We start from the raw sequence: 16,199 nt of genomic DNA, 5'->3' as shown, positions 1-16,199 counted from the left end.
CAACCATTCAATTTAGGTGATCGCCATAAAACATGCGTTAAAGAATGTGCAGCCAACAACAAAATTCAGAACGGTGAACTAAATTCGTGTATCACAGACAAAGAATGTGCTGATTCGGGTGCCATCTTATTTGGAGGAAAATGTCTCTCAGAATGTAGCGATGGTTTTTTATGCTATTATTCCCTTATAGATGGACGGTATACATGTATGAAAAGTTCTACCCCAATACTGGTGTGTACAGTATTCGTTATTCTATTGACAATTGTCGTGGTTTATAGCGCAAGGGCTATGCAGGATTGAATCCTCGTCATAGGATTGGCGTTGTCAAAGACAGTAAGTATAGTTGAATATTTAAATATAAAGAACGTGTGCATGATAAAACAACTCTTCAAATAATATGAAATTATTTGATGCTATATCAAAACGGTATTCTTACTAAAAAGGTGATAATTAAAAAAAAATCAAACATTTATTATTCCTTAAAGCTGCACTTTCATCGATTTACCGTTTTGTCACCACTTTATTCTGTACTGGTGAATGACTAATTTCATATGATTAGGCCATCATTGATTTAAAACTAAATTAATGGCCTTGTGAATCCCACTTAATAAGTAACAAAATAACTGCTTGACAAGATACGATTCGTGCTATCACTTACTGAGTGAAATTAATAAAGCATAAGTATACTCCCCTGGCAGTTAAATAAAGAATAACTGGCATTACCCCCCCCCCCCCCCCCTTCACCCCGTATCCAAATACGTCTAGACCAAGAAAGAATTTGAATAATAAACACCAATAAATATTACAACATTGAAATGTGTTGTCTCTTCGTCTCTTCAAAACATACCACATATTATTTTTAACTTGTGGTTGCCATACATAATGCATAAGCTTACCTTATCTTTAAATGGACAGATGCTAAAGAATAATTAAAGAATACTGTATATTCATCTGTTCTTATTTAAAAGGGAGATAAGTTTAGATGAAGTAATTTTATTGATTTTCATTCCATTTTTGGCTCCAAAGTTGCGGTGTATTGGTAAAACGATTTTGTTTTTTCAGATATAGATATACTTCTAGTATATGAATAGCATATGAATAAAGAAAGTATTTCACATACTTTTAGAAGTGATGACTATACTTCAATGGTCATGTTCTCTTGAAATATAAGCACGACACCAGCTTACTCATTTGCTAATTTTGAAGACTATAACTAAATGTATTTGAGAGGCCAACTTTTGGCAATATAATTGTTAAGTTACAGTGTATTTTCGCTTCTTAAAGAATTCCGATACTGCTTATAACTTACTCAACCTCACATACAACCTAAAACTTAATATCCGGTCATTACACACATGGAATATAATATGCCTTTGCATGCCGAACAAATGAGTCCTTTCACGTGACAATTGTAGGAATAAAACGATCCTCAGCCATGATGGAATTGCATAGTTCTGATAAGTATCTACACAGGAATTGATAATAAAGTGGGTCACTATTAGGTCGGAGAACCCTTTTGTGTCGCTTTAATATACTAGTAAGCAGGTCATGTGATTAAAACCTTTACTGGTACATTTCACCGTCAACGGTTTAGATCTTTTCTGACTGAACCATCATGTTTATGCTGCCTCAAAGCAAACTTAATTACGATTTTTGTTTCAAGAACATAATATTTATTTGCAGCAAAGAGATAGGACGTTTTCGGAAAAGCCTTACATTCGGCATATCGAAATCATGGAGGAGGACGATGACATTGATTGTACAGAAGAAGATACGCTTCTTTGATAACTAAAAACATGAAAAGATACCTCATTAGCTGTTGTTTTATCTACACTACTCAAACACCACAATATACAATGTTTTGAATTGAATTAGTATTCCCGTTAATCATGAACTCAATTGCATGAAATCTATTATATACTGATGTTTTACACTTAAATAACATTTGTAAATTGGCGTTCGAATAGTAAACATATCATCAACAATTCGTGTCCTTGTACATCTCAGACCCATCCAAAGGAATACAACATGGTGTAAGAAGCGGTTTGAATCTAGTTTTGACTAATGGATAGTATACGTTATATTATTCAATAGGGACCATTAATTAGATTTTATACTGGATTATTTGACAATGTAAAACATAGAAGATATACAAAACCATGGACAATCCCCGCATATGACCTGGGATGGAAAATATCTAGCACTTGAATTCAAAAAATTCCAGGCACACTGACTTTTTGTCGAGTGGACCACTTTATGACCAGGAGGAGGAAATCAAGTTTATCTATTTTATGCTTTGGACCGGGGACAAATGTCGTCAAATATACTGAACTTGGACATAAACAGGTGATAGAGCGTAAGCTAGTCCAGAAACGCAATATACAACCGATTTTTCAAGTCATGCACTCAAAACCCAGATGAGAGTTTCCGATCTCTAACTTCAGATCAAAGACTGTTGACGAAATGGTGCAAGGCCATTTTTTGTAGTAAAGTCATCCAAGGCCCGAGATAAACTCATCAATAAAAGGTACAGCCCCAACTCTACAAAATGCAATGGACATAGGTAGAACCTAAGCACTTAGTCAATCACAGATACGACACATTGAAAAAAGGCGACAAACACCAAACCGTAAATTACATTGGTAGAAATGGACTCAAAAACATCAACAACAGTTACCTGTTATAACCCATCAACCAACAAAGCCTAGTCGCACGGGGAGCCCCAAGAATAGGAGATGTCCAAACTGCGATAATCAAATTAGGTATCAAACAATCTGTCCAGCAAAGGGGAAAACGTGACTTAACTGCCAAAAACTAAACCACTCCAGTGCGGTATACAGAGCCAAGAAACGTGGAAAGAAACTCACATTTGAGATAAATAATTTATTTCTTGGCCAATGTTACAGTGAGAGCAATTCAGATACAGATTTCACATATCAATATTTCGTAGATTCTATCAACGTTGAACGAAATGGATTGCAAGCATTTGCGAATGTTGTTATTGAACCGAAAGAAATTCCAGGTAATTTCAAGCTAGATTCGGGATCCCAAGTCAATGTCATATCAAAGAACATATACACGAAACCAGGGTAAGAGGTCCACTTAAAATCAACAAACCAGATACATCCGGCATCAGGTCTGAAATCAAGGTTGAAGAAAATCACACATAACAGTAACACATCATGCTGAGTTTTTCATTGATACAAGATCAAGCCCGATATTCGGTTTCGGTACATGTCTTAAACAGAACATGCTTAAGTTCTTGCATTCAATGCAATCAAACACCGAAACATACACAACATAACAAGTGCTGTCAAAATACAAAGGTATATAGACTTGGTTGATAAGCTACCAGGTGAATCTGAAACCGACGCTAAACCTGTCATACACCCCGCGCGACGTATTCCGTTTGCTATGCAAAACAAAATCCGAAAGACCTTAAAGGTGCGATCCTCAGACCGCACTATAACTCAACGTTACTAGACTACATTTTACAAGATCTTACAGGAGAGACAGCATATTCAAAAGTGGTTGCCAGAAACAGGTACTGGTCAATGAAACTGAGTGAAATCATCTCACTTGACGGTATTCAACACTCCATCTTTTTAGTACCGTTTTTACGCTTACCATATGGAATCATGTCCATGAAAAATGTCGAGACAAGCGTATTAAATTAAATGCTGAAAAAAAACGGATATTGGAAAGACTGAAATTCCATTCTTTGAGGATTTACTGACGCCACATGGACGTAAAACTGACCCGAACAGGTCCAAAGCAATAAATGACGGTTTGCGGCATTTGCAACATTTCGCACCAAATAAAACAGAGATGACATTTTATTCTGCTGGAATGCGGAACATGATACTGCCTTGCAAAAGATTAAGGCTGTTATAGCACACAACAACCTGGTCATGTACTATCGCCTACAACCAAAATATCACGACAAAAACAAAGCAAACATGGAGAAAAAAACTCACTGTCAAAATCGTACTATGATAGGTCAATATAACAGTTTAAAATACTATCAAAATATGAAGCTATAAACATTAGACAAGGTATCAAATTGGTACCAGCTACTGTAAGGGAAATAGTTGACGCTGACGGTAGGTCGTACATTGTAGAGACTGCTGAAGGAGGTTCGTATCAAAGAAATCGAAGACATTTGCTTAAGTTGTGTTTTAAAGCCATTTTCAATAATAGACATTAGTACACACACATCACATCAATGTCTTTGTACATCTAAGACCCATTCAACAACAATAATACATAATATTATAAAACATGAATACAACATTAGCATCACCATTCTTTTCGTTTAACCGTAGGGCGGATTCACGATAGTATATGTTGTTGATATACGGGTTGAAAATTACCTCGCAAATTTAGGTACGTCATTAGTACACTGCTCCTTTTTCTTAAATCTAAAAATGTTCGTGCTGTTCAGATTTAATTTAGATCCTTATCCAGAAAAATGCGAAGCCTTATTTAGAACTGCAAAATGCCATACGCATAAGTTAACTGTTGGACTGTAGACACGATCCTCTCACGTTTTATGTAATTTCTGCAGTTCCGTTTATTCGAGCCAATGGATTTTCTTGAATACGATTGAGCCGGGATTCAACATGGCAAGCGATATTTACAAGTCATAAAGAACGTAGAACATTAAATTTATGCGATATGAAATGTACGACAGATGGTTATACTGATCGTGCAGTTGCGAAGCGACATGCGCAGAATGTATGGAGACGATGTTTAATTACGTTCAATGTCGCATATGAGTGACCTTTTTCCTCCGGAAAGGTTTAGACTGTATAGGAGTTATATATTGTTTTAATGTGTCTCTTTAATGACCGAACCAATGAATCATATTCAGTCGACAACGACGGGCGCTTATGAATGACTTGTAAGTCTGAAAAGGTATCATTATATATTCGGTGATCTAAAATTTTTATAAAGTTTGCGTTGAAAATAATCATGAAGACAATAATCGATTGTTTGAGTATGGTAGCTTTATTTTTAATAGCTTTCATCTAATAATGTGATCTGTTCGATTCCAAACTTAATAAAACTAAAATTCTAACAAAAATCAAACAAACAGAAAGATAAAACATACAAAGGTATTAAATGATACAACTGATATAAACTTACAATTATACAACGAAAAATACAGGTACAAGCCCAGTAGTCGAAATTCAAAAATAAACCCTGTTTATGGGCACAAGGCAAGGGCCAAATCGACAATGTGCTATAAACAAAAACATATTTATCCCACATACACAAAAAACACCAAAAACAAACTTACACCACACACACAAATACTTACACCACAAACACATCATAAATACACGAATAATATGAATTCATTTTATGCAAAAACACCAAGTGCTGCAGTGTCCTTAACTTATATACATGCCTATTTATTGCATTAATAAAGTTTTTCTTCTAAAAATGTTAGGAAACGCAGTTTTGTCAATGTTTTAAAGATCTCATATGGGTTGAATGGTGAAATTCACAGAAAGTAAAAAAACAACAACTTAAAATGCAAAAAAAAAGCGAAATGAAAAGGAAAGGTTTCCTTTTAATACACACCAACGAATTTACCCTTACAAATCAAATAAAAGAACATAACAATTTCGTCAATACTCTTTAAATATTTCAGATTTGTTTTTAAATGCTTGAAAATGATAAAATTCGAATTAATTATGTAATCAGTACACGATCATTTAGTTGCGCGAGTTTGTAATCAGGCTGGACAGACGTCAAAGTGCCAGTTGCGACTGTCATCTCCGTGTAAGCGTCTTACAAGTGTGTCAAAGGTTAGATGTAACAAAATCATATCGTATTGTCGGTCATGTCATTTTACTATGTCTACACCCGGTTCGGTTTTCAGACACGCAGGGCAATTCATATATTAACTTCCGATATGCGCGAGCTGTTCGTTGCACCAAGACAGTAAGTACTCTTTAATACCATATGTATTGTGTTTACAGTATGTGCAGCTTATATTTACTAGATGTATCATCCAACAAGAGCTGTGACACGTGTATGGCTTGCATGAGTAACACTTTTGTCCAAAGACAACACAATTTGCGACAATTCCGAGCTCCGACAAATCAGATTCCTTATAATGTGAGACCCGGTCATGCATTACATAAATTTAGCCAATAGAAAAACAGAAAATACTTCAAAAAGACGGACAATTCAGCTCAAACTAATTACTTCGGACTTGAAATAGTTCTGTATCAAAACATTTGACAGGCTGCTAAAAAAATACAAAGAAACAATAAAACAGTAAAACAGTAAATTAGCAACAGTTTAATTTGTTGCTATTGACAAAAAGTTACAGACACAGTTGCATATTTCAAATAGCAGATGTAAAAACACCTGAAACGCTGAAATTATGAAACTGGTTACAGTTAACACAAACATTTTTAACAAAAGCATGACCTAACACAAAGCATAACACTAGAAACACATATTACGTTTACATTTTACATACTATTAAAATCGTGAAAATACTTGTTTTCAGCTGTTTGTAACACGTACAAAGTAAATAGTTGTTAATCTTTTATGAAAAATTATTTGTTTGAATTATGTTCTTATTTTAATTTCCGAAAAACTATATTGAAAATCAACACATGGTTACCGTTTGGCGCGTATCAATGGTTACTATATCCAAAAGCGGTTTACACGTGACAACGTCTACCCCAGCAGCTCATATATATTGTCACCAACTACAACATATACGAGAACTCTTCCTACTGCTGAACGTATACTTTGACTTGATGCTGGAAAAAGAAACATAAATGGAAGGGAACGACTAATGTTGGGACGAGTAATGAAATTGGTTGCAACTTATTCATGTTGATGCTGGTGTTGATAACATTTCTGAGCTTCTCGATTACACCACCAAGCTTGAGAGGCCCTAATGTGTGGCTCTATTTAGTTTAATAAAGGATAAAACACAAAACAGTCCACCTAACGACTTCATTTCAACAAAGGGCCAAACTATTTCATGAAATCTAGCGAATATGCCTCTATGACAGCTGTGCAGTCTGAATTGTGTTCGTTATTCGTGGAAGACACCATGCTATTCAGAATGGTCTACTTCAAGACATCGACCAGCAATCTCAAAACTGACATTAATACAAATAATTTGTGGTTTTGAAATAAGACTAACAGAAATGTGATGACTATTATCCCGCTCATAGTTTTATCTTAAAGCTGCACTCTCACAGATTGAACGTTTTGACAACTTTTTTTATTTTTTGTCTTGGAACGAGCCAATTTCTGCGAGAATCCATGGAAATATTAGACTGCTGAAAAGAAATTAGATCGCAGATTTTTATATTTAAGTTTAAAAAAATGGTGATTTATGCATTTTTCTTAAACCGTTAGTAACGGTTTAAGCCATAACATTAAATTTCGAACTGTAATATGAAAATCTATGATCTGATTTTTTTGTCAGCAATCTTATATCTTTGGTTTACAGATATATCAGCAAAAATTTGCCCTGTCCAAGACAAAAAAATAAAAAGTTGAAAAAATGGTATGTTTGTGAAAGTGTAGCTTCAAACTTTGTTGAAATTGAGTTATTTTACTCACTTGTATAAATAAACACCAGACAACAACTGGCATTTACTCATTTGAATAGAATTTTGTAAATCCAAACCTAATCTTATTCAATTTTCTGAAGGGTTACTAATGCTTTTCGGCAAAATATATCTATATATAGAGAATGATAGGTAAGTGCCGTGGATGGAGGAAGTTTAATCTGGCAAGGCGGAGGAGTTTATCGGGTGAGCCGAATAACTTATATATGTGCTGAACATGATCAAAACTATAATGTGGGTTATATACACGTGTAAAGGATTACCAATGCAGTGCCTACCAACCCTTAAGCATGTATTGTCAAATGCCAAAATCTTACCTTTAGTGAGATAAATATTGTTCTATTTGCATACATAAGCACTGTGCTCCGTTTTTCAGAAAATGCCGTGTTGGCCGTGTTGGCCATACTATTCGGTCAACACTTTGAATGTCGTTCCTCAGAAAATTGTCAAAGAGTACGTCGATAGCTTCCTAAAACAAAAAACGGCTTTATAAACTGTTGATAAAGCGTAAAAAGAAACGTTAAACATTTTAAAAAATGAGACCAATTGAAGCCCTGAAACAAAGAAACCGAAAGAGTTCTAGAAGTATTTTTGTATGAAAAAAATCATCAAAAGGACAATCATTGAGAAATGAATTTTACGACTATTTCAATTTGGTCGACGAAATAAACATTGTAACCGATGACGAGAGTGAACATTTCTGTGACCAAGAGTTACCTGTTGATGACCCAATGTTTAATGAGCTAGATGAAGAAATTACAATACAAGAGGCAAATGATGCGATCAGACACCTTAAAATATACAACGGAAACATTTACTACTCAAATTTTGTACAGTATCACCTTAACCAATATGTCCGCATAAAGGACATCATTTTTTAGAAGTGATAGACTTATAATCTTAAAACATGATTGACTTGTTCTTACGGTTATGGTTATCTTACCTTCATCTAAGCAATGTTTTTCAATTTTCTTTGCGTATTTCTGGGCGTTTCAGTCCATTTATAACAAAACGTTTTACAAAATATTTACAGATGATCTTAACTGAGTGTTGAGTATAACCATTTAAAACTGAATTACAGGCGATTGTTTGAAATTTCTTATAAAAAGCCAACATTTAGAAAACATTCCTAAGTGTCTCATGTGACGGGCAAACGTGAATATTTACTAATAATGAGCACGCTACCTCTATCGGAAGACTTGCATCAAGTTTGTCTTTCAACTTTTCATTCTTTTCACAGCGCCTTAGTAAATACGTCTGAAATGAGTTTTTAAAATCAGATTCTGCAATAAGCACCATAGTTAAGTATAATTACAACATTAAATATCTTCTACAATAAGCATGTATTACAAGTACATACGTACCCTACAAGGTTTGGTGTTGTATTTGATGATTTTAATACACCGTGTCTGATCCTGGTTAAGGGCATATTTAATTTTACAGAGACGGTGATATTCAACAGGAAAAAACACACACTTATTGCAAACAATTTTCCTTTTATCATTGATATCTTGTGGCTACAATAAATTAGAGATATTATTAAAGCCTTGTAACACCTATTTGGTAACGAATGCTATGGCTTATAAATTCGTTCTCATCGTAAAAAAGGAACTGGTGAGTAATTGCGACAAAGCACAGCACAATACGGATTACATTCAACATGTTGCGACATAGTTTAAGAAATAATGACGCATTATCAATAAATCTGTGCTATAAAAGTACAAAATTTTGACTGTAGTTTAAGCTTTACATTTTAACGTACAACTTGCACGATATTGCCCGTATATCAAAAAGATACGTTGTGTTGAAATAACACAAACAAATGAGACGTCTTGTATCGTCGATTGATTTTCCATAGTCGTCTTTGTATCGCCTCCTTTCCCTAAAAAGATTTATCTCGATTTACAGAATATAAAACCCTTTAACATTCAACTGCAAGTTGGATAAAGATTTTAATTCCCACCTCAATTCTTGTATTCGATCAGATATAAAATGTGTGTCATGTGCGAAAACACGTTGGTATATGTATATTCTTTACGTGTTTGATAAATGCATTACCAAAAGAGAAATATACGCATTGTTTAATATTACAATATCGCTTACCTTTTTAATAACGTTTTCAAAACCTCCGAACTTTTTGCAAGCTCCAAATGCAAGGGGCAATGCCAACATTAGCAGAACACTGCAAATGAACGTGTAAAAAACCACTGCAGAGCCTCTAGCAGCATCTTCCGCATTTCTGCCCAATGTGGTTACCATCAACAGCATCAAAACTGCTATAATCAGAGGTATAGATGATGCACACACGAGAAGTGTTATTCGAGTAAAGTAGACGATAATATGCATGTTCTTCATCAGAAAAGAACCATTTAATATGGTTTCTATATCATTTTTATCCTCCATCGTAAGCTGAAAATGTAGAGACAATATGTAAAATTAAAATATAATTTAAAATATATATATGCCCTTTTTGGCAAAAATATCATACTCCATACCCGAAAAGTGAAATATATAGAAGTATTTACCTGCAGTTCGTTTTGCAAAAGCTTCATAGGATCGATTTCCAAACGAAATCTGGGGAGTGACATTGCAAACGTTTTACCAGGATTGCAGAAGAAAAAGCTTGTTTCTCCATTGCTTGCTTTTTTCCAATGAAATGAAACACAACCCAGTTTTGCGTGTTGGTAACAATTCAAAAGGTCAATCACACATTACAATATATATAACATGTTACCAGACGGTTGTAATATAATTTAGTAACAACATTAATCCACACAAACACCCCCCCCCCCCACAATTTAGGCCAAAAAATGTTTATAAATGAACAATGAGATTGCAAATGGAACTTAACTGAAAGTCCGAGTTCTTATAAAGATTTCATATAAGCTAAAAGTGCGTTTTTAACTATGGTGACGTCTCACTTAATGTTTGAAAAAAAACGAGGTTCACACGATGCTTTATTAAACAGAAATGGATGGGAAGTACCAAGAGAATCCCTAATTCGACCATTGACTCACTATATGTTGATAAATCTTTAATGAAGTAGAGTTGGCAGAGCAAAGTGCTTTTCAAACAGTACCTGAGCAATAGAGAAATAACAAGAGAAATACTAGACATTTACAAATAACATTTTCAAATGTATATTTTTATCAATATTGTTTAGTGAAAACTCGCCTATTTAATGTGTCAATACGTGTTGTGTAATAACCTCCCATTTCTTCAGTTGAATGTAATTTAGCTTTCAATTCATGACGGAAGTTGGATGGTAGTTGGTAGTTGGGGATTCGAATATTCAACTACCAGCTAGTTGGCAGTTGAGGATTCGAGATGTTGATGTTGATATTAAGCTACTCAACTATTTCCAGTTGGTTATTCGCGAATATCCTTCACAATCTGGTGGGTAGTTGGGGATTCAGATTTTTTTTCTTTGTGTGGTGAAAAGGTACACTTGTAATTTAAAAAAAAAACATCAAACAGTTATTGTATTTTTATTCATTACACATATGTATCTTCGTAACAAACACTGTTTTAATCACTATTATTCCCACATACGCCAGTCGGATATTCGACCATTTCCAGTCGATTATTCGCGAATATTCAACTATGAACTACACATATGCATCTTCTTAATAAGTAGTTGAATATACGCGAATAACCGACTGTAAATGGTCGAATATCTGACGGGTGAATGTATGAAAAATAGTTGTTAAAAACAGTGTTTGTTGCGCAAATACATATTTGTGCATAAATGAAAGTACATTTACTGTTTGATTTATTTACATGTATACCTTTTAACCATAAAAAGAAAACAATCTGAATCTCCAACTACCAACTGGTTGATAGTTGAATATTCGCGAATAATCGAAAAGTAATGGTCGAATATCCGACTGGCGTATGTGTGAATACAAGTGATTTAAAACATTCTTTGTAACGTAGATACATATATGTACATGAATAAAATTCAATAACTGTTCGTACCTTTTTACCATGAAAAGACCAAATCTAAATCCCTAACTACTAACTGGCAATTAGCTGGTAGTTAAATATGCGAATCCCTATCTGGCAACTAGCTGTAGCTGAATATTCGAATACCCAACTATCAACTACCTTCCAAATTTACCGTCACTTTCAATGCAAATATTTAATGAAAATAACAGAGTAAGTATGATTAAAAAAATATTAAAACCAATAACTTCTAAGTGCATAAGGCAACATTGAATATTTGACATAAAGAAAGTCATGTGTTATGCAAATTTCATAATAAGGATTTGCACGGTATATTAATATTATACTTTCGTTTTTGTTGCATCTCGTAATTGCGATCAATGCATTTATCATCCTTTTGGTTAAAAACGTCAAAAGTTTAAGAGAAGTCATCATCCGCTAAACAAACTGGGACTTAAACTTAAGTTACCATGATTGTATCCGAACATTTAAGAATAAAAACAACTCGAATTGATATTATGGTTTTGTTTCCTTCTGAAAAGTTTAGTGAAAAAGAAAAGAGAAACGAGCGTTACTTACGATACTTAAGTCCCGACGCTATATCTGAAAAACAAAAGGGTGTACTTTTTATTCCCCATACATAATAACATGAACGCTTTATACATGGACTAGCCCCTTATCATAACTGTGGCCTTCTTTATTGGCACACTAGCACAACAACAAAAGACAATCACACAGTAATCTTAAATCACATACTACGTACTGCAAAACGTAAAGTTCTATCGTTTTCAGCATCATGTAGGCTTAGTCGCCTTGGAATGGTCAGCAAAAACAGAGAAGTTCAAAGCTTATTTACCCTATTAAATATAATCATCTGTCTAAATTTATTTAACTAAAACGATTGATATAAGTGAAGCTGCAAAATGAGTAGGAACCAAATAAATACTACATCGGAAACAACAGGGAACTAAATTACCTATTATGAGCTCATGTAAAAATGCGTTCAAATGATATTGACATTACAAATATGTGAAGATTTTACAGTGCTAAGGGATGTTATCATACTTACTTACACCAACATATTTCATATATCAAGTACAATATGTCGATTTTTAAATTTTAGTCATTAAAAATTTTGGTCAATTTTGTGATCAAATTGGTGTTATCACCAAAATTAGAATACTCAATTCAACATGTGTATTTAAAAAGCTTAGAACTTTAAAAAGCTTCCTCACACATAGGCAAATCCATTAAACGAAGTCCGACGACTTTGGTAAAATTGTAAATTCTTGCGATTTTTGACCGAAACTGTTTGAAAATTTGTTACATCTGTTTGATTATGTAGTCTCTTTCTATATTTTGTAAGTGCAAAGTATGCCAACGGGAAGAGGAGAAACATCTAGAGCGAGATGGAGAAAGGCTGCTTCTGTGGAACCAGATTTTCACAGGGAATTACTAATAATATTAATATTTAGCCTCCTTCATTTACATATGAAGTTAAAGAACTATACAAAACTGTTGAAATACTCTTTAGTCTACTCAAGATATTTAGATGCGTTATGATTAATGTGGATTCGTATGTCGCAGTTACCCTTCGTAATGATTCATATGAAAGCGTATTCGTTTCGTCTTCTGAACGTCATCCAATCAATACAATTCGTTTACATTCGGCATGAAATTGCGGATCAATCAGCTTTAGTACGTAATTATTTGCTACAGTTCGTACAAATTCGCAAACTATCGCAAAGATTCGTCATTGGGTCTTCCTCGATCGCTTGATAAGCAAATTAGCTGATCATGACCTTATAACTTGCGACCTCTTACGCCAGTTGACGAACGCTATGCGAAGACCTTTCGTTTTGTTATCGTCTAGAAACAATTGATAAACGAAACATTTAATCGCCACAAACATTTCATAATGTTCCTACAAACAAGACTAATCGCAACGGACATAAAGCAGAATGTGCCCCTACGTTTACCTTTAGTAATATTTAAAATTATGTAACAAATTTTCAAACTGTTTCGGTCAAAATTCGCCAGAATTGACAAATTTACTAAATTCGCAAGACTGCGTTTAATATAGCATAATGTGCCTGGCTACAGTGAGACAATACGATCCTCTGCTTAGTCGATAAATTTGGGCGAATTTTGAAATACGAGTTTAAATATTTAATTAACAGCATTGAAAACGTTATGTAAATCAAATTCATTGACTGGTTTTAAGACATGTGTATAATCGAAGCCTTTATGCATTAAACTTTGTAATATTATACTAACATAGATATTAAATGGCTAGTTCTTTAACCTTATCAATGCCTATTTCTCCAATAACATTCATGCAGTTATAAATCTTAATGTGCCTTTATCGACCGAGATCAGTGCATTAAATATATATGCTTGCATGCACAATATTTACCATATCGATTAGAAGACGGGACATGCTTTGCATAACATTAACGCGTGCCTTAACTTTTTTAAGAAACGAAATGCAACAAAAGCAAAACAAACCAATAATATATATATATATATATATATATATATATATATATATATATATATATATATATATATATATATATCAATCTGCATATAATCACCATTCCGAACAACGGCGTCGATGATTTTGTCATGCATACAATTGACATCATCGTCAGAAGCCTCAATCCACGTTATCGATTTCAGACATTCCGGGACCGTACATGGCTCAATTTTAATTGGAATAATTGAGTAACCATCACTTATACTCTTATGTCGAGCTTCTTGAATTTCATGAATAACAAACGGTTGGGTTGACAAATCTTCTGAGAGAATAACTAGCATATGAAGACTTTTGTTCATCGCCTGGTCCGTGTTTTCAAGTACTGACTGCCCAGCTGTAAAATCCCTTTCATAATAGCAACACCTGTATCCCTCCTTCTCCAAATTTTCAACAATTATACAAACTTCATTTAAGTTTTCACGTGTGTAACAAACAAATATATGATAGTTCTTGCCGAACGGAAGATCCGGTGCGCTCCTTAATTCTTCATATTCCCTTGGTAACTCATTTGATGCCATATTGGAAATAAAGCTTCAGGTATACATTCTACAGCGCATGCGTATACTCTATTGAAAGCAATGTACATTTTCAAAAAAATCATTTGACCCGTTATTTTAGTTGTGCAATCATGGGTTTGGATATTTCTGTCATTCTCTTCTGTTTATGTGTTTCAGCATCTAATTTCGTAAGTTTATACAAATATTATTTAAAAAAATGAAATAAATGTTGATTTTAAGAGATATTTTCAGTAACATATTAAATGGTTTTAGATCAATCGATGGGTGAAGTAATCGAATATGGGGATTACGTTTACTTTCCATGAGTTCGATTTATTTAAACAAAATACAGAACATGCAAGTAGTGATTAACGGAAAGAACTAAACACTATAGGGCTATTCTTATTCATTAAAAAGTATAAACGTACTTACTATGTGGGATATGATCGAATATTATATTCGCAAAGACCTTTTCTTCTCCTGTTTGCAGTTTTAAGTTATATAATAAAACAATATGTATATATAGTTTTGCGTTTACAAAATCTTCTTTATATTGTAAGCCGGGCGGTTCAATTTTCATTTAATTTAAAATTGTAAAGTTTGTAAGGATTATATTTATTTATTCACGTTTGCAAGCCATTAACAAACTTAATACAAGATTCAGCAATGGAACCATTAGGCAGCTTATGTATCTGGGATATGAACTATGTACTCGTACATGTATAAGTTGGTATTCCACAATAGTTATTTTAGTATGCTAGTAGTATTTTTGTAGGTATACGTGTAGTTAATTAAGGTAACGTAGCTAGGATGTTATATAATGTAGAAATTACCAGCATATTTCCTTTTCGTGACTAGTTTAGTCGGACTAAAGCGTCACCTTGAAGATTGACTAACTGACGACTGACACCATTGGTGGTATTGTGTAAGCTTATTTATACTCGCATTCGGGCCTTGTCCATTCAACGAGTGCTACGTCCAGATTGTCAGTCGTTTTAGGGTTTTGGAGCATAGAGTACAGACAGGATGAAACCCTGATTATAGCAACTCTGGTTCTTTGACGTGCACCAGTGTATAGCACTGTAACACGGGAACCCCATTTAACGACCCTACCAGAGGACAATTAATATTGTTTTTAGTGGTGCGGCGGGAGAAACGAACCTGCGACCACTGGAAAGACAGTCAAGTTTGTAATAACTAGACCACGGACCCGCCACATCTCCATTGCAAAAATACAGCACCTTAAATAGGGGTTGCTGGTGCTGAAGTTACAGGCAACCCATCAGTATTGGATATTTTCACCAACAGCGCTGGCTGAGTTGTGTGGCTCATAGTTTATGTAAAACCTAACTAATATAGTATCCACATAACAAGTGTATATAGACGTGAATTAAAAAAATAAACATATATTCTTCAACTCTTTTCTGCAGCATTAACTACTTTGTAGTAAATCAGTGATGCATAAAAGATAAATGAGTCCAGCATTACACCAGCATTTCGCAAGAACCAAAGTGAAATAGTGCTTCCCAGCATTCAAGATCTGCTCAAGGTGATACCTTAAATAACAAACGACATATATATATATATATATATATATATATATAT

The 16,199-nt window shown here is 34.1% G+C and overlaps 2 protein-coding genes across 2 annotated transcripts in view; one reads left to right on the top strand and one right to left on the bottom strand.

Annotated features, from left to right (window-relative positions):
* Positions 1–4,319: 4,319 nt before the first annotated feature.
* On the bottom strand, positions 4,320–14,628 carry LOC128216486 (uncharacterized). The gene is made up of 9 exons (XM_052923063.1): positions 14,156–14,628; positions 12,138–12,161; positions 10,139–10,254; positions 9,717–10,022; positions 9,412–9,495; positions 8,978–9,022; positions 8,799–8,870; positions 7,931–8,082; positions 4,320–6,788 (listed from the first exon to the last, which is right to left on the bottom strand). Exons 1-8 carry the CDS (start codon positions 14,613–14,615, stop codon positions 7,933–7,935), a joined length of 1,257 nt encoding a protein of 418 aa, XP_052779023.1. The 5' UTR covers positions 14,616–14,628; the 3' UTR covers positions 4,320–6,788; positions 7,931–7,932.
* Positions 14,629–14,704: 76 nt separating this feature from the next.
* The window catches only part of LOC128217565 (proprotein convertase subtilisin/kexin type 5-like), a 29,638-nt gene continuing 28,143 nt past the window's right edge, over positions 14,705–16,199 (top strand). Inside the window, exon 1 of the mRNA XM_052924776.1 lies at positions 14,705–14,782. Within this exon, the coding sequence (XP_052780736.1) occupies positions 14,726–14,782 (57 nt within the window). The 5' untranslated portion in view covers positions 14,705–14,725. The remainder of the gene's footprint in view (positions 14,783–16,199) is intronic.

Source organism: Mya arenaria, chromosome 14 (assembly GCF_026914265.1).
Source record: "Mya arenaria isolate MELC-2E11 chromosome 14, ASM2691426v1".
NCBI lineage: Eukaryota > Metazoa > Mollusca > Bivalvia > Myida > Myidae > Mya > Mya arenaria.
The sequence above is the reverse complement of the archived record's forward strand: the minus strand, read 5'-3'. Positions and strand labels throughout refer to the sequence as shown.